This window comes from Anser cygnoides, chromosome 19, assembly GCF_040182565.1.
Source record: "Anser cygnoides isolate HZ-2024a breed goose chromosome 19, Taihu_goose_T2T_genome, whole genome shotgun sequence".
Classification (NCBI taxonomy): domain Eukaryota; kingdom Metazoa; phylum Chordata; class Aves; order Anseriformes; family Anatidae; genus Anser; species Anser cygnoides.
In genome coordinates, this window is record NC_089891.1 from 6533003 (window position 1) to 6552667 (window position 19665).

At 44.9% G+C, this 19665-nt stretch overlaps 1 protein-coding gene across 1 annotated transcript in view; it reads left to right on the forward strand.

The window, feature by feature from the left end:
- Positions 1-11906, forward strand: part of CACNA1G (calcium voltage-gated channel subunit alpha1 G) — a 132943-nt gene extending 121037 nt beyond the window's left edge. Inside the window, 3 exon segments of the mRNA XM_066980267.1 lie at positions 996-1185; positions 3692-3861; positions 7588-11906. Of these exon segments, the coding sequence (XP_066836368.1) occupies positions 996-1185; positions 3692-3861; positions 7588-8442 (1215 nt within the window). The 3' untranslated portion in view covers positions 8443-11906.
- The last annotated feature ends 7759 nt before the right edge of the window (positions 11907-19665 follow it).

The window sequence follows — 19665 nt, forward strand, 5'->3', positions numbered from 1 at the left end:
TTGGTTTTGGAAAAACTGCAATAACTGCAGTGCACTGAGTGAATGAAAAACTTGTCCGAAAATAAGGTTTAAAGTTTTCTGAAAATGCTCAGCAATATACTGTATCGAATGACAATGTCACATCTGATTTCTCTGGTTTTCAATAGAGATGTTTTAAAGATGAGATAATTCTTTTGTTAGAAATGTACAGGAAAGTTGACTTTACTTCCATTTTTGCTAACACTGTCACACACAAGAAGACCCAGGAACAGTTCTGGGATGGAGATATATTTCCTTACGAAATCAGACCTGAATTTACCTCATTTGATATTGCATCTGGTGCTGCCCATTCCAAGAGACGCCTTGGCTCTAAAAACCCCACAGTCAACACATATACAATAACCCTTGCTTGCATTAGATCCCTTCTAATTAGAGAATGGCTTTAACCCCAAAGCAGCAGGTTTAGCAGGAGGTTTATCCCTTTCAATAAAATGGGTTTAGTTATTCCTAAGGTGAGAAGAAAACCAATAAAATTGTGCTGGGAGCCAGAGTAGGACATTTTCTGTAAAATAGTTTTGGTAAGTTTTTGGTTTCCGTTGTTTTTTGTTGTCGATGTTGTCATTAGAAAGGGAAACTTTGCAAAAGTCTGACTTGCTGATGAGGGCACATGGAGAAAGCTTTATCGTTATTGCAGAGGATCAAAGTTATGCAAAGCATGTGACTACCGCTGGCCTTGAGGCATGATGCCTTCTTTACGTACCCCTGAAATAGTCATGGTTTATTACTGCAGTGTTGCTTCCTCTGTTTCTGTGGTCCATTCCGTGTGACAGTTTCTTGACAATACCAAACGAGGGGTTTAGCTTCCTGGTAGATCCATTTGTGCCACCCGTGCATACTGACGATGTGCATGCCCATCGTGCCATACTGGTTGCAATGGCTGTCGCTAGCGTTTCTGGGCACTTCTCCTCTTCCCGACCCTGCAGCTTCTCCCTTCCTCACTGCTTCTCTCCCCGTAGGCTGATCTCCGCTCCAAGGATGACACGCTGACGCTGTCCCCCGACAAGGACTTGCTGAGCGTGAGGAAGCCGTCGGTGGGGCGCACCCGCTCCCTGCCCAACGACAGCTACATGTTCCAGCCGCCGCGCTGCCGGCCCTGCGCCGCCGGCCTGGCCGAGAGGACTCCAACCCACCACAAGGCCCAGTCAGGTACATAGCTGCGACCGCCGTGGGCTGGGGGGGGGTCCAAGCGAGTCAGTAGGAGGCAGCAAATTGCCTTCGGTTCCTAAGAAGGTCTTGGGGGGCCTAGACGTGTGGAATGGCTTTGTAAAGCCCCCCCTCAGCTTGCAAAGACCAGGCTGAAGGGATAGCTCCTCTCCGAGCTTGGCGGGGGCACAGGGAGTAGTTGGCCTGGCTGATCGTGTCCTGGCATGGCCACAGTCAGCGTGGCCCAAGCTTCATCTGTCTTACCTGGGATAGTTGTCCAGGAAAAAAAATCCCAGCAGAACAATATTTCCTTGTGCCCATTTTATTTTTTTTGCAGTAGTACCTACTGGAGAGGTTTTGGAAGCGCTGTACGGGAACATCTGTGAAAGAAGGGAAAATGGTGTCTCTAAATGCCTGTAAAATGAACATAAACATGCTGAACTGAGAGAGAGCTCGGTGTGAGATGAATGGAAAAATGAGAGTGTAGGATTGTCCTTCTCAGTGTGCGTGGTTGGGATACATGCCTTAGAGCTAAATTCAGAGATATTCTTAGATGCAGTGAGCTGCAGATACCAAGGGCTCTATGTGCACCTCTGTACCTGTACTTTGAGTTGCCTCCAGTGCTTATCACTATATTTTCATTTACTGTCTCCTAGGGGTTACCTTTGGCTGGTAAGTGAATGTAGCTGTCTTTAATTCCTCTGTACGTGCTCTTAGTAGGCCATCATTTTAGACATTTGTCACAGATAAGACAGAGAAGTTTTTACAAGCATTGTCATTTGAAAGCCTCTAAGCAGAACATAATTTCAGCACTGTTCAGAATGGTAGGAGATTTGAGCAGATTAGAAATAAGATGTTGAAATTTGCATAGTAATAAGAACTTGGATGAATAGTGACTGTTGAACAGCAGAAAGAAAATGCGGACACAACGAAGGAAGATGAATCTGGAGTTGTGAGAAATCTCTTCCACAGTATGAAATTTTCAAGGTCAAGAGCTGTCCTTTGAAGAATCTGTTTTCACATAATGTAAAAGGTGCAGCTGAAATCCTGGTCAAATCCCACTGAAATTAAGAGCAGAACTCCCATTACCTTTGGTGGAGTTGGAATTTATGGGTCTCTGTAATAGCCAAGGAATTCCTTCGAGTTATAATCCCTGACCTTTTAAAAAAATCCTGTTTGCTACAGTGGGAGTTTCCAGTGCTGTATTTTTGACCCTTAATTCAGACACACTCGTCCTGTCTTGAAAAAGCTACATCAGGAACAAAAAGTGTGTAATTTCTGAGTCCTTCCTTTCAAGATTGCACGTTGCAGCTAGTTCCCAGTGTGGAAAACTGTGTAGCCCTGTCTGACAGTCCTGGCTTGTGGGAGCAGGCATTGCACCCTTGTGAATCCACAGGAAAAAAATGGTTCTGCTGAAATGTAGAAGTATTTTGGAAAGGTAAAGCTGATGTCTTATTCATAACTATGCTGAGCAATTAAATCTTTTGTGTTTTTCTCCTGCTGGTGAAATTCCAACCATCTTAACTGGGCCAAAGTGCTCAGAGGTGGGTAAGGTGCCTGTATCTTGGCGTATTCATCATTGTCCTGTTCTACCTGCAATGTCACTGTTTTTCAGGGTGGGGGGAAGTCACCCCTACCTGTTTACAGTCTGTAATATTGTAAAGTGCTGTGAAGATAGGAAAAGGTGCCAGGCACCTCTAATAAATCACCACGACTAAGCCACAATATTTCAAGCTGAGAAAGGTTTTGTTGTCAGAAACACTGGCACTTGCAGGAGGTATTTGTTTGAATACTCCTTCGTAATGGGGCTGTTGTTCTGGGAAAGATTCCAGGACAAATGAGATTCTCTGGGATGCGGTCCAGGTTAAATGAATTGTTTTGAAAAATGTTGAGCCCGTGTGGGGGGAGCACGCAGCGTTTCAAACCTTTTAGAAGAAGTAGCCAGCAACCACAAAGGGTCAGAAAGAGGCTGGAGAGCATGCATTTCCTTCTCCTGGGATACTTTGTAAAGCTAGCCTTGAAAGCTGCCAGGTGCGGTTCTCTTCCACTTGATTCCCAGTGTGCATGCTGGGAATGAGATCTCAGCAGTCGACCTCTGCTTACACTCAGGTATGGGGATATCCTTTTCCAGAACCTTTCAAAAGCAGATCCCCACAGTGCTGAGATGAGTGGTTGCCTGCAAAGTTATTGGCCTTTAAGCAGGGATGTAGAAATTGCTGGTCCAGATGAACTTCTAGTTCATAATCTTCTGTTCTTTACAGGAGCTAGTCCCAGTTGGATCAGGGGAAAATGCCAAGAAAAATGAAATAATAGACCATTTTGAAATAATTTATTAGTAGGTGGACGTTTTTTTTTCCAGTCATGGAGAGCTGTTTGCTGAATTCAGTGTTCTTGCTGTGCCTGTCTGATCCAAAATGCAAAGGAGCAGTTCTCTCTGAAAGGTCACTGAGACAGGGGAGCGATCACCAGAGGAACATGTCACATTCCTTTCTCTTCTTCCTCTTGCAAGGTTCAAAGGCATCAGTGCAGTCGCAGCCAGCAGACACCAGCTCTCTCCTGCAAATTCCAAAAGACCATTTTCACCACATAAGAGCTCACGACCACTTGGTCTGGGAGAGCAAATCCCAGGTTTCCCAGCCAGTGCACTCTCCTTCTGCTGAGAGGCTACTCCGTAGACAGGTAAGCTGAGGTTTTATATTGCCATGCTTTCAGGTTACCCATATTTTAAATTCAAGGAGGGATTCACAGAGAAACCTCTGGAGAAGTGTAATTGTCCTACAGAAATAACAAAAAGGTTGATGGATTTTGATCTGAAAGCCATCCAGGGGTCTCCAAAGAATGTGCGTGATGCATATCATCTCCTTTGGCAATGTGCCTAAATGTTCTCCACGATGTTAGCACTTTATTTTTTCAGGTCTCTTCATAAATGCAGCCAAATGCTCCCCAGGGGCTCATTGGGGTTAAGGAACTAATTCTTAACTGCTGTGATTTTCTCAGTGCTTGAAAGGACACAGTGACTGCAGACTCCAACCCAGGCCACCCTTCCTGTGACTCCTCTCATTTCTTGAAAGGGGAAAAATCTTAAAAGGCAGCTGGATATCTCGTTGTATGCAAAACCATCATGGAAAGCATATTGTTTTTACAGCGAGAATTGAAAATTAAGATCCTTTTAAATTTCCTATGTGCTTTTGAAAAGCTTGAGTATATGCAAAACAGAACATATTTTATTTTGTAACTGGTTTTATCTCTGTTATTTTGCCTGGCATTGATTTAAGCCCCGATTCAACCAAAGATCTAAGAGATCTAATCAAAGATTCCAGTCTGGTTGATTGGAAACATAAGTTTAAATTTATCCTTTTTAGTAGCATACTTGAACTTGTGCTTCACTCTCACATTTTTAAACATATTTCATTGTGCTGTTGGATCAGGACCAGAGGCATATCGGATTCCCAAACTCTGCTTTCTTCACTAGTTTGTGTCTGATTTTATATGCACAGAGTAGATTGGTTTTTTTTTTCAAAAACAATTTCTTTCCTGCATGAAAATATTCCCCTTTCTTTCATCTTTTAATCAACATTGACAAATTAGACAGTTGATTCATTAAGCTCTAAAAATGAATGTGAAGTACCAAGGTTAACAATTACATTAGTCTGTAATACTAAATTGACATAAGAAATTCCTAGCATGTATTCATTTGCAGAGGGATGGCCAGCTACCCCAATCACTGCTAATGGGGAAACTAATTGATGTCATGATTCCAGTTCATAACCACTCTCTCTTGCTTTCTAATGAATAACAGACCCATCTTTTTGAAGTGATCTATCTAGAATAAATTACCGTGTTAGCCATCTTCCTCAACCTAATTTTGTTCGCATTTCTGAAGGCTTCTCTTTCTAAAACCTTTCATACATTTAAATTAATTTATTCCCCTCCCTCCTATCTCTGCTCATGCGGTGACATAAGCATGCTCTTGGAGTGACCTTTCAGGAAGAAAAAGGCTTTGGGATGGTGAGCGGGTATGGTCTGCAGGCCAGTCGCATCCCTCGGAAAGCTAGGGAGGTGTTAGCCTTGGGCTTGCTCAGTAGCAAGCAGCTCCCAGCGCCATTAACAGGAGTTAGAAGTTGTTCCTGGCAACAGGGTATGATTGCTGCTAGAGTTAATTGTAATTTAGATGGCCAGACACTGTGAAACTGGGTCTCTGAAGAGGCAAAATCTCCTTTACACCCCTGGCAGTTCTGCTTGCTCAAGTGCTCTCTGCTTGGCTCCTTTTATTGCCACCACTGATACCACTGATGTGCTACTGGCACATCAATATAGCCCAGGCTAGCAAAGCATTTTGATTTGCAGTACCCATTTTTCTTTACTGTTACATATGTTGCATGCAATTCTGATTTGCTTTCTTTTCTTTTTTTTTTCTTTCTTTCCTTTCCCTTCCCCCCTTTCCCCTCTCTATCCTAAATTTGTGCATAGATAAATCTTGTCCACCACATATCTGGTCCGTGCACTTTCCTCCACCATTGACACCCATGTGTTTAACCTCCTTTTCCCTTCAGAGTGCTATAGAGTGGACACAGTCCCCACAGTAACGTGCTGTTTAGACTCTGGAAAGTTTGGCAATTAGCGATGCACTCACAGATGAAGATGAGTGGATCGGATACTTTGAGAGAAGGTGTAAAGCCAAGCTCCCCACTGAGGAATGTGCTCCTTGGCAATGCGTTGTGCAGATGCTTTTCTCCAGGGGAATTCTACCTGAAACTAAAACCACGTTGATTTTCTGGTTCCAGGACTGTGTGTCCACAGTGTAGCCCACACCAAGTTGTGGCTACTAGAGGTGTACACACCAGTGGGATGGCAGAGGGTCCTTTTGTTTTGAAAGAAACCAGTAGAAGTTTTATACCAGCAGTCACTTCTAACAACTACCAAAGATGCCTGTATCATAGGGAAAGAAAGAATTGGTCTTGACTAACGCTGTTTTTGTATGCAACACAGGTTGGTGCACAAGCAAAAGTAATGACAATAATTACTTTTTGCTGCTGTGTTCTACTTTTTTTTTTCGTGGTCTGTCTCTTCTCAAGATATGAACATGATTTCTGCTCCCCAAACACTCCCTAAAGCAAATGCCATCAAGGAGGCCAGAATTAGCTCCACTCTTGAGTGTGGTTCGTTACCAGTCTGACACTGTAAAATTTTAGCTAGAAAGGATTAGCTAGTGTTGGACAAAATCTTTTGCCATATTAAATATTCTCTCAGTTCTCACAGACGACAAAGGGAGCCCAATGTGCAGATGTAACAATAGTCTCTGGTGTTCGTGCATGCACACATGTGCATATTGCAGCTGATGAGAGCTTTGCCTGAATAGAGATCATTTGGCTCAAAAGATCCTTGTGGGACAATTTTTATAAAAATTCTAAGATCATTTGGGGGGCGATTCATCACAAAAACATTCCTTAGTATGAGGAATATCATCTCCTTACACTTCTCTAAAGGACTGAGACCAGCTGTATGCATCTCCTCCAAATTTCTTTATGAAGTTTTTAATCTTTAAGATCATTTAAGAGTCTTCTCAAACTGAGACACTGCCTTTAAGGGCCAGTTAATGTGGCTGATTTATAAACCTTTTTGGCAAGGGATACAATGCATTGGAAAGACAAAGCCTTCAAACCATGCCATAGGCATTTTTTTGCCAGCAGGCACTGATGCTGCATAGGGCTCAAAACAGCCAAGGCAAAATGTGCCTTAAAAAGCCTGGACCCAAGCATCAGAATAGGTGGAAGTAATTACAGATGGTCCCATCTAGCTTCTGCATCTCCGGCATTTCAAGCTCCCCTGCTGTAAGATGGTGCAGAGCTGTGGCTCCAGCCTGAGACAAAGCTGCCCCAAAGCCAAGGACAGGCTGTTGCCCCACTGTGGGCACAGACTGTGGTTGCTCTGGTGGCAGTGGCCCTGGGGATCCTGCTCCATGCCTCAGCATCACCTGAGCTAGAGAAGGAAGCATGCAGGCTCGCTTGCACATTTCCCCTCTTCCCCTTAAACCTGCACTGCTAAAAATCACAAAGGGGTTTGCCGTAGACCTTCATCGTTTGTATAACGAGTTTGGGTGGGGGCATTCAGTTTTTGCAGCCCTTCATCCTTACAGGAGAAAGCTAAAGGTCAACCATTTATGCAGAATGAAGGGCCAAATTCTGCTGTCGCTTACACAGGGATAAACCCCCAGGTCACCGAAGCGTGGGAACTGCTAGAACACACAGTGCAGGCCGAGTTGTAGGAGCCAGTGGGTCTGTGCTGAGGTATCTCAGAGAGCTGGTGCCCTGTAAATGTTGTGCCTTGCTTGTACTAACCTTTGTTTGGTCTGTCTCTCTCATCTGGCAACTCCCCTCCTCCCCGATTCCTTTGCGCTCCGTACAGATGGCTATAAGGAATGACTCTTTGGATAGCAAGGAGAACCTCCACACCGAGGTGAGTGAACTCTCTGACCCAAATGTCCCCGCTGCGCCCCGGGAGGAGTCATCGGGTGCTCTGGTGCCCTCAGAAGCGAAAGAATTGGCCACATGGAGCCGGGCAAGCGTTCATACGCAGCAGCATTCCCACAATCAGTATAACATTTCAAAGCAGGCACCAGCGTCGTGTGCTTGTGCAGACTCGTATCAGGAGACGCCTGGAGATTCAGTGGACCAAGAAGTATCTGAAACAAACAGCTCCTCGGAGCCTTTCACTTCAGAAACTTGCACAGCCTCGAGTGCCTGTTCAGAGGCTCAGCCTCTCACTCCTAAGAGGAACGTGGGTAATACCGGCAGCGTTACACTGAAGGACCTGAAGAAATACCACAGTGTAGACACCCAGGGTCTTCTAAAAAAACCGCCCTCTTGGTTAGATGATCAAAGGAGACATTCAATAGAAATTTGTTCCATGGAAAACAGCCCTCAGCACCATTCCACATCTAGCTCTTCTGGCTTCATAAGTCAGGTGGTAAGTGAAATGGAAGGCTTGCAAGGAACACGGCAGAAGAAAAAACTGAGCCCTCCGTGTATATCTATAGATCCACCCGATGGACAGAATTTGCTACCTAGAGGACCTCACAGCATCTCACCTGCCAGTGGAGATACTTGCTTGAGACGACGTGCTCCATCTTGTGATTCCAAGGATTCGATGGATATAGGGGATTCGTTGCTTCCAGACAGTATGTCAACGTCTCCTACCCCAAAGAAAGACTTGTTGACACTTCCTAGCTTTTCCTTTGATCAAACGGAAATGGACCCCTGAGTTACTTTTCTGTTGGTGCCAAATGTTTTCTTCCTTTCATGTAATGGGGAAAAAAAAAATCAAAAACTCTGTATTCCAAAATGGCACTGGGTAAAAAATTTCCAAAGAAAGATTAAAGAACCAGCTGGTTAAAAGAGTGGTTAACCTATATCACGCTTACTTAAGCATATGTTCTGCTTAGGTAAAAGCAATACAATGTGCAGAATCTATATGTATATTATATTTTATTAAATTAATTGAATCTAGTATTGCGGGATGTAGTACATTTTGTGACTAAAGACTCGTTTAATTTTTCTCTATTTTATGTATCTCAGAATATTTCTGAGATAAAGTTGGTTTTTATGAATATTTTAACCTAAAAATATATATTTAATCCCTTCTCTTTTTTGTTTTGTTTTGTTTGGGTTTCATTTTGTTTTGCAAAGCACAAAATGTAGCCAATTAGTGCATTACAGAGGAAATGTATCCCACAGTCAGCAGTAAATAAGAATTATTTAATGTAATTTATTTTTCCCCTTGGACTGAAGTCATTTTCTGAAGAAAAAAAAAAAAGAAAAAAAAAAAGGAAAAAAAAAGCTTGCTTGGATAGTATAAAAATGCAGTGGCATTTTTTTAAAACCAAATAATATTCGAATCCTGTGTAAAATTGACATCTAGAGAGAAAAACAGGTGCACGAAACCCGGAATGTAAAACACGCTGATATACACCTGAAGGTTGTGAATGTAGAGCCAATCCAACTGTACGCTGGCACTACACAATATTGACTTATAACAGGATTATTATAGATCATCCACTGGTGGTTTGCAAAATCATGTCAATGGATAATTTTCATGTGTGCCTAGGAAACCGAGGCAACAAAAGCCTGGGGTCACTTCTGAAGTGTTTTCCAGCATCTCGGAGACAGGCTGCTGCTTTTGCTGAGTTCCACACCTGTGGAAGCCTGCTGTTCCCAGGGGAGCCCCCTTTTTGCAGCAGGACACGGGTGAGAACAAGGCCAGCTTTAGGGTTTGAGCTGGGTGACTTCGGTCCCCCAGGACAGCAGTGTGCTTAAGCACCTCTCTCAAGTTTTTGCTTAAACTGCGTTGAAGTTGATCGTATTTAAGTAATTCTTTAAAACTGAAGTCTTATATTTATGCGTTGAACAGAATCGAGGCCTGTTACAGTTTGCAAGTTATTTTACAGAGCGCATGTAAGGAATTCTGTAGGTACTGAAATGGTTGTTGATTTTCAGTAAAAAGCCAGTTTTTTTTGCTATCACTGCTGGAGTAAACTGACACGACCCTGCTGAAATTTTATTTCCAATCTAGCAAAAGCCTTAAGCAGCAACTTCATGATACAAAGGCAACAAAAGTGGAATCCATGTCCTTACTTTGTTAACATGTCCTTAGCATCAGTCATCTAGGAAATGAACTGTTTGCTTCTGTGCTAATGCCCTCTGCAAAAAGCAATCACAGAAGCAGACAGCACAGCCTGAAATCTCTGGGGGCTGGCCCCATTCGACTCATCCTGCTTTTCATAAGACTGATAGAAAGCAGACATTAACTTCACTGAACCTCCCTGAAATCAAATTAAGATGTAGGCTAAATAAGACTTTGAAGGCATGGTTTGAAGTATGGGAACAGTCACAGGTTTAAAATGGCATGCATGGATAAGTCTTTGCTGGATCACGTCGTTAAACCAGCACAAGCACGAGAAGGATTTGTGCTAATTCTACCAGTCGGGAGTTTGTAACTTTTTGAGCACTACTGATCTTTTCAAATCACTTAAAGATGTTGATATACAGCCTTTTATCCGTTGGGAGATTAGACCATTAGGACTACATGTGTCTGCATTAGCTTCAAGTATGTACACCAGGAGAAGATGCTGTTTATACGTAACAGCCTGTGTCAGGTCTTAAGCTCCTTTATTTTCACTCGAGGAAGTTTCGTTCATAAACAATCCCTTTTGATTTACGTGTCCTGTGAAAATGTAAGGGACTTCAGCAGGAAGTCAGGCACTCGGTGTATTTGAAGGACGAAGATTAACACTCTGAACTATTTACTGCAGACAGATTAATTCTTGGCTGGGACATTTTTCCCCTCTTCACCATGGGCCCACACAGAGAAGACTCTCTTTGATATGCCTGGCCAAATCCAGAGCTAAGCCCGTTTAAAGCAATGATTTCAAACAAACCTTTCATCAGTTCTTCCCCCAGATTATATTTAAGGAAATAATAAAATTACAGTGTATTAAGCCTGAGAAATATTCTTAATCCCTTTTTGGTTTTACGCTCATAATGAGCCTTAGCTTTGCCTTTCACATTTACTAAATAATTTGGGAAAATAGCTAGGCCACTGAAATTGCTGACCCTGGTTCCTTAATGATCAGGAGTGTGTTTATATCTCTGGAATGATACAGTCCCTTCCTGATAAAAAAGTTTGCAGCATTTTATCTTGAAACCGTGGCACAAAATGGTGATGTGATGTTAATCCAAATGCTCAACTCCAAATGTAACAAAGTCTAAAGGCTGTTCTATTTTCAAGACTCGGGGTTTCGCCCACTGACAAGGTTTGTGTAAGCAACAAAAAGTTTACATCATACATGAATATTCAATAAGGACTAGCCAATAAAAAATACTGTACAGTGATGCAGTCAGGAAAAGAAATCCATGTAAAATAGTTTGTTTTCTAAACCAGATAAGTTTTTTCTAGACACCCTTTTGAAAAATAAATACAAATGTACTGCAGTGCGTGCAATAATCTTAAAATAATTTTAAATACCTTTGGGGGGGTTTTATAGAATTTGACTTTTTTTAAACAAAATGTACAAAATCCACAGGAATTCTGTAGAATGGTTATGTTGATAGAATTTTTTATATTTTTGTAGAAATCTATAGAGAAATTGTTAAAAGTCTGCATAGCATCTTGGGAACAGAAGCAGCTCTACCTACAATTTTCTTTTCATAAACCTGGAGCCAGACCTACTGTATTACAACATTTATAGCTTAGTTTCAGAGCCTGCATCCAGGTTGTGTTTAGAAGTAAGCAGCTAAACTAAGGTTCTATGATATTGCAGTGCTATTACTGTTCAAGGACTGTACTGATATAAAACATCTACCCCCAGAACTCAGCCCATATTGGTGGCAAAGTAGTCGCATTGCTATCCAGTTCATTCAAGCACACCAGCACTTTAATACTGTGGATTTACTGTATACAGGCAGCAGGAGGATGTTCTGCCATTGCCAGGCTGACACAGGAGGAAGGAGAGAGATTGCAGACGTGTCTGGAAAAATGTAAATTCCATTCTTACAGCCCCTTGCACATAGGACTGACTTTTCATAGCTCGGTTACAGGCCGTTTATACTGTAGATATTTTGGAGGAGGGCAAAGAAAACACTGTTTTTGACTTCTGTGGATTGCACTCAGCACAAGGTGTGTTCAAGGAAATAAAATAAAAATTAAAAAAAAAAAGAAAAAAAAAAGAAGAGAAGAAAAGTGTTACCATTGTAAATTAGGCTATGCCCCAGTCTCCCCTTTTCTGCCCCTTTGGCTATAATAACCCATGTACACTATTACACAAGGTGACTAGAGTAGGCACAGTACCATTGCAATGTCCGTAACAACCTAGTATATATTATAGAACTTTGTATTTAATAGTTAATATATTGTTATACTGTATCAGGTATATAGGCCAAAACAAGGTCTTCTGGTCAGGGCAACAAAAGGTGGTATTCATGGGCAAAACTGGGTTAAAATGTTCCTTTTTACAAAAAGCAAAAAGACAAAAAATGAGTGTAAATCTTTACAAATGACAAAAACAAATGTGTCCTATTAAAAGCTTTTGAAAAGAACATCAATGTGCACTTACCTTTTTTGTTGTTGTTGATGGTAATCTGTATCATTCAGATCAAATCTTGAGGAATGTTTTAATTGTGGACAGTTGGCATAGGTACCGCATAGCAGCAGCAGAAGGGAAGTTTAAAGAAGGCTTGCGAAACGGCGGCCCTTTGTGAAACAATTTGGTTTGGCACCACAAGCAAATCCGGCCCAGCACGCTGCCCAGGGCGTGCTGTTTTACTAACCAAGGAGACTGTCAGTGGTGCTTCTGCAGTTGCACGGGGCTGGCAAAGCAAAAGTTGGCACGCTGCTTACCGCGGAGGAGGCTGCCGGCACTGCAGCTAGGACAGCCGCAGCCGGGGAGGATGGAGTCCGGAGAAGGGGCAGGTTTGATCTGCCCATGTAAAAGGGTGGCTGCACAAAGAGGCCAGGCTCTTCCACACATTTATAACTTCAGGATTTCCAGCCTGAAGCACTGCAGCCTCTCCTCCGTCGCTCCTGCGGCCGTTTGGCTGCTTGCAAAGCAAGAGCAGGTGGTGGTGCTCCCCCAGGAGCTGTGGGGCAGCAGGGGCTCAGCCCCCAGGTGCTGTTTGGGTACTACCAGAAAAATCTGGCCCTAAACTCTTCAGGGGTCTGTGGCAAAGGGATTACGGGCAGCTCCCAACGTGAGTTGTCTCCTTTTCTCCGAGGAGCAGCCACTAGAGGGAGAAACCAAGTGCTTGGCCACTGTGCAGCTGAGAAAATGGCTCTGCAGCCAGAGGGACCCTAAGCCCAAAAGCTGGCACCCAGGGTGGTTACGTTGTCTACAGCGTGTTTTGGTGGAGGCCCTTTCATATCCATCTCCAAGTAGAAAGCAGTAGGAAGAAAATTGGCCCTTCAACAGAGAGAAAATGTGGATCCGTGCAAAATCCCACAGAAAGTCATGCAGAGCAGGACTCCAGAGGTGAGCTCTGCCCTGCATCCGTGTGGTGCAGGCTGTGGGGCCAACCCCACAAGGTTGGAAGGTCCTCAAGACATTGAGGGCAGCTGGGCTGGCCCCGAAAGCAGAGCAGTCTGCAGATGTGGGCACTTCTCACCTCTCTGCACACAGGTGAGTTGAGGGGAAGTCAGATTTTCCTTCTAAAGGAAATCAAATCCTTCTGTTTCCAATGTGGGTTTTCGGAGGAACTTGGGAGGGGATTTTTTTTTTTTTTGCTGTCTTTCGTGAGTATTCCTGTGTGAAGCTGCTTTTGCCAAGTTTTGCTTGTGGTTTTTAGAGGGCTCCCACCCAGGCTGGCTGCTTGTGGGTATGCTCACAACTTGCCAGAGCTTGGGCATGGCATTGTGTTCTGTTCGATGGGTAATCTGGGTGCCACATGGAATTAGACTGTTTTCTACGTAATGGTAGCTGCATCTTGGGGAGTAGCACTTCAGATTGAATTTGTTTCTGGCTTAGTCCAGACAATTTAGTGAGTTTGGCCAGCCATCCTCCTTTTTGGAGAGCAGTGTCCCATCGGAAGGGCTGTGTGCTCAGCACATCCCTGTGCCAGAGCTCTGCAAAGCCCTGCAAGTAGCTGCATGAGAAATACAAGAAGCCTTTCAGCCTTCTGTATTGAGATATTCTGGAGACGCAAACCAAGACACACCAAGTCTTAGACACAACCTGTACTACAACACCCCTACCCCCATATCCAAAAAAAAACAAAAAAAAGGAAAAAAGCGATTTAAAGAAACGTGCTCAGCTCCCTTTATTGCCACCAGCACCGTACAAAGGATGAGCTGCGATCGGTTCCTGGGGGAGGCTCCTGCAGCTGGGGGGGCTCAGACCCGCCGAGGGCAGGGCTCGGCGCGGTGCGCAGCGTTTTGCTACCACCTAGCGAGCTGGGGAGAGCTGCCGGGCTGGGCGAGCTGCTGGCCAAGAGGATAGGGATACAGCTCTTGGGCTACCCGGGGGATTGGTCAGAAAGCCCCTGCCGTGTAGTTCTGCCTGCTGGGGAACTGCTTCGTGTCCTAGCTCGGTGTCACAGAAGCGGCGCAGTGAAAAAGGAAAGGAGGGTTTCTCCTTTCTGCGGGGTTTTCCAGCCGCTGAATGTATAAATATCCCCGCCTACGGTAGGAGGAGAGGAAGGATTTGTCCCAGATTCAGGTGCTCTGTGGCAGCCCACGAAGCCACGCATTGCTCGGTGTTGGCAGGAGCTGCCCAAAGCCAGGCTGATGTGCAGCATCTCCATGTCCGGGCTCAAGCAAAGCCCCAGGAGACAACAGCACAACTAGAGACAATCCCAGGGCTGCCCAGCATCTCAGAGGCCATGGCAGCAGTTAAAAGGCTTCTTTGTCTCTGCACGTGCTTATGCTGCCTTGAAACGTTTTAAAACGTAGAGCCCAGCACATCTCCCTGTGCGTGCCAACCCGTGTCCATGCTGCGTGGGCACTCACACACAGCAGCAGCATCTGCGACCCGTGGGCTTGAACATGGAGTTTAATCTCTGCTTGGCCCAGCATGGGAGGAGGATAATCACCCTCCCCGCCTTGCGTGGCTTGTGCTCGCTGGGCGCTGGCTGAGTGCTTGTCACTAGATGGCAATGCCACGAAGTGCTTTAGCTGGGATGTTTGTGCGCCTTAGATAAGGCTGCACCTGAGGTCCTGCTGTTTCTGTTCGGCTTGGCGTGTTCTCCCGCGCCGCCAGCCACCGCCTCGCTGGCGTTTTCGCATTTGAGGATGATTGGAGTTTAAGGGTGTTTTATGTGCTGTATTCTATGCTTCAGATGTATTTACAGCACTATATAATGTTGCAACACCCTCTGGCATTTTCTATTATTGCTTGAGTCACTGGATGCTTTAACTGGCAAGTTTTCAAGGCCCTGAATAGATTATCTTTCAGTACCTATTTAACAGTGCAACCAAAGACCCCTAAGCTCCAGCTGGAAAATATAAAAAGGACAGTTAAACCACTTAATTACTTATTGTGCTAACAATTACTTTGCGGAAAGAGAAGGTAGGTTCCAGCTGTTCTTGGGAAAATCAAGAAGGAGTTAATGTTGGAGTCATTCTACAAATTAAAAATGCTGCAGAGGACAGCATGTGCTGAGCTGAGACAGGCGAAGGCAGCACAGAGCCTCTCTGCTGGGTGTCACCATCCCAGCGTGGCCGAGGGCCAGCGACAGCTCCCTGTTCATTCAAACAAAGCAGGACCCCGCGTTCGCAGGGGGATTCCTGCAGCCACCATGACTTCTGTGAGCCCGTTTTGTGGTGAAATCCTGAATGGCTCCAGCCCATTAAAACTGGGAGAGGCTTACAGGGTGGCCAAGCTGGCAGGGGGAGAGGATAACCTGCGGCAAGCATGTTGGGGGCTGAAGTAGGGTAGTTTGGCCTCAGTAAGCTCGAGTGTTATGTGCTGCTTGTCTGTGGCTGTTTGTTCATCGCTTCAATCTCCTTCTGCAGCTAAACCACCCACAAACTGAGGTGTGTTACACCTGCCATGGGTTTAATTAACCTCTTTAGGCACTTAGCAGTATGTATGTGAAATCATCTAAAATGGGACAGAGACACCCAGTGCCTTCGGAGTTCAGCTGCTTGCAGCTGGAGCAGCTCGAGGATCACTTTGGGGCGATCTGGATGGTTCTCAGCACGTCTGGGTTCTTCTGCTCATCGCTCACACGGGAAAAATGTGGGAGCACAAAATGTGGGAGCACTCACGGAACAGGGGAGGATGGCATTACACGCAGCGTCCTGGAGGAGTCATGAGTACACCATTTTCTCTTTTAACAGAGCGCTGGGCGGATCCCACCTCACCCCAGAGCTAACAGGAAGACTTTAAAAGGCAGCTGGAGGCCAAATGTGGTGTGGTCCCCCTCCCAGCGCTGGCTCTCCAGGGAAGTGCCACCTCTGTGATTCCAGCCAGGGGAAAGGTCTTGCCTTCTGCTCCTACAAAACCACCCAGCTGATAAATGCCCCAAAGCAAAGGGTGAAGCTGTGAGTAAAAGCTGGGGGCTGCATATTCCCAGCCTGTTCCCTCATCTGTTTTATTATGGGACTTCTAAACTGGCCATCATGCTTTCCAGAAAGAAATTAAAGTCAAATCCTTTACTGCTAGAAGAAAACACTATAAGCAACACCACTGATATTTTCAGGGGGGGAAAAAAAAAAAGACCTTCAGCTACTCATGCAGTGTTGACTTTAAGCAGTTTGTTGCAAGTCCACATCTTACTTGTTAAAACAAGGTGTCATCCTGTTTCTTAACAAGTAAATGTATAGGGCTATGCTGTAAATGTTGCTATAGTGGCCTGTTTTTCCTATCATACATGACACCTCTGAGGGTCTCAGAAAGGGAATTTCTCTGCTGTTCAGCAGAAAATGAAGGTGATATTTGGAGTCAACTAAAACTGTAACTCCCAGAGCTCAAGCCCTCCCCAACCCTCACCCCTAAAAGTCCTTCTTTATGCTGATTTCCTTGAGAGTAGGTCACACTTTGCTTTTAGGGCCTAACAACTCATCATGAGGTGAGGGTTTGAAGAGGTGCCTGCCTTTTACTTGGCACTATGCTTACACAAGTGGCTTTTCTCTCAGGGTACCTCCTTTCTGCCCAGCAATCACTCTAGTTTATAGCTAACCTGCTTCTGTGTGGCCTTGGGTGTGCCTTTTAGGTCTTTCATGATTGCGCTGATTTTGAACACCTGCCCTACAAGTTAGCAGGTGAAAAGTCCTTTTACCATGCAGCTGCCATGGAAAAAAGGATGCAAATACATTAATGAATGAACTCAGATCTGATCTTGCCACTCCCTGGAATAAACGTATGGTGAGAAAAGGTGAGTTCGTGACCTTCCTGACATTCATACAAAAGGTGCCATTGCATTTTGCCTGCGTTTTGGGGAACATCACAGGAGTGATTACATGTTCTAGGTACATCCATCTTCCTTCCCATCATCAAAAGGAAACGGGACCAAAGAGAGCTGCCTGTGATAGTGCTTCAGGCTCTGCTTTGCAGCAGGTTCAGCAAAATATTTCACCAGAGCCCTTCCCAGGAGCTTTTAAGCTTCCCCTCCATCTTATCTGTCTGATTGTTTAATATTTCTTTCATTCCTGATTTTGATTTTTTTTTTCTTCTCTGCCAGTTTTTTTTTTTGCCGGACAGCACCTGGAAGTCAGTAACCACACTGCAAAGTCAATGGAAGGCGGCAGGGTCTGCTGTGAGGTCCAGACTGGACTTTGTCCTCCAGTCCTTGAGCTCTGGAGGGGCACAAGAGGTGAGCTGACACCCCCGTTGCACCCACTCAGCAGAACTATCCCTCTTTAATGGCATGAGCCACTATCAAAGGCAGAAACTGCCCACCACAAACTAGGAAATGAAGCAAAAGGCAGAATCATCCACACCACCTAATTTAGAACCCTGTTAGACCCAAGGAAAAACCTTGATACAGGACCTTTCCCTACAGATCTGGTGGAGCAAATCTTCTGAAGTCAATATCTTAATCAGGGATTAAGGCACATAGCACATATCAATGGAACCGTACAGTACACTGATAAAATAAACCTTTCCCCTCCTGTACACACAGCCTATGGTAACTGTTCTTGAGGTACCCTTTTACCTGCGACATCTCGTAATGTTAAAGCCAATCTTAATTTAGGACAAATTTCTAAACTTCATGAAATTGCAGGGGAGGAGGTTTAAAGAACCACAAAGGAGAACTCCCAGCTATTACTGACTTTCCTTTAAACTTTCACTATGAACAAACACTGAACAGAAGTTTCTATGTAAGATTTGCAAAGAGAACACATGGTGTCCTTCAAGATTTCGCTCACACAGTTGGCTAGGGTTCCTGTAAGTATTCCTTGAGAAGGTTGTAATGTGATTGTGCTGATTAGCCTGGATCAGTCTGAGATTTCAAATCTTGCAGGCAAACACCCAAGAATCTAATCTTGGGTGAGATCTTATCTTGCTACAACAGTAAGTTCAGTCATTTCTACAGTAAAAAATAACTGTGTCCCTTCAGCCAGATTGTAGTAAATGGCTAGAACAAATGCTTAGCACTGTTCGATGAAAGCATTTGGCTTTCTCCAATAATACCACCTCCAGTGGGTATCAAACCTAGTATCAATGGTCCAGGCATAAAAGACTCGCAGATTTTTTTTCTTTAGAAAGGAAATATTTGGGATGCACAGCAATTCTGGGCTTCTCATCTTTCTTCTTCCCTCTTTTGAACATTTTTGGTGACAGCCTTCCGCTTGATGGTTCTTCACCATGGACACTGGAACTCTTAAGATATTTAAGTAGATTTGTGACAACAGGGTGATTTGGGTGAGATGATGATATTGCACCAGATGCTACAGCAAGCAGGTCAACAAACAGCAGGTGCTGGAAGACCAATAATGCTGAAGGACAAGTCCTGTCCAAGAGGAAAACAAACAGTGCTCTTTCATTGTGAGGAAGTAAAAGCGAGGTTGTGTACAAGGTGCACTACAAAATCTATTAGTTACACATATATGTGAAATTTATTGACTGGAAACTTTTAAAATAGAGCCACACCACTGCTTTAGCCTAATGTCTACAGAGGATGCAATTAGCATGAAGGAAGTGGCTGCAGATAGACTATAATTTAGGTACTTGCAGAAGTGGCCAGGCTTAAATGTAGCTTGGAGAACTCTTGATTTCTGTTAGCAGGATACCAGAGAGGCTAGGCTACAGCCAAGCTGGAAAAACAAAACAAACAACAACAACAAAAACTAGGGAACTAAGGACATTTTCCTGAAATTCCAGACATCCATGACTAAGTGTACACCACTGTTTATGAACAGCCATCTGTTCTCTCCTGTCCAGCGCCCTTGGTTTACAGAGCCGTGTAGCAGGGGCTGCGCTAGCGAAGCACAGGTCTCGGGGCTGGGTTTGCTGCTCTCTCATTGCACCTTTGGTCCCGCTGAGGTAACCACACTCCAAGCCTTTCTAGAGAAGAGACACAGAGTGTCTCGAAGATGTAAATGTTGACCTGAGCAGCCTGAATGGTTGGACATGGGCAGCCTCAAACCCATGAGGCCAGTTGACGTTCCTGGGTGACCGGGGACATGAGCAAGCCCTCAGCCCTCTCTCTGCTTGCCATGCGGGAGCTGCCAACATCCCCCTTCAAGAGCAGACCCTATTTATCTCCACAGGTGGCACAGAACAAGGAAAATGTCTTCCTGGGGGTTCGGTCCTTCCACTGGGAGGTCACCCTTGCAGAGCAAGAAGCCCCACACTGGCAGCAGTGCCTGCCTTTCAGTGCCCAGAGCCCCGTGCCCACAAGGGGAGACCTGGCACCTTCTCCCCGACCTGAGTGGGCGCGGGGGGGAGTGCCTGAGGCGGCCTCGCCGAGGTGACAAAGGCCGGGCCGGCGCCTCCCGGCCTGAGGGGGCGAGGCCAGCAGGGCGAGGCCATGGCGCCTCCCGCCGCCGCCAGGG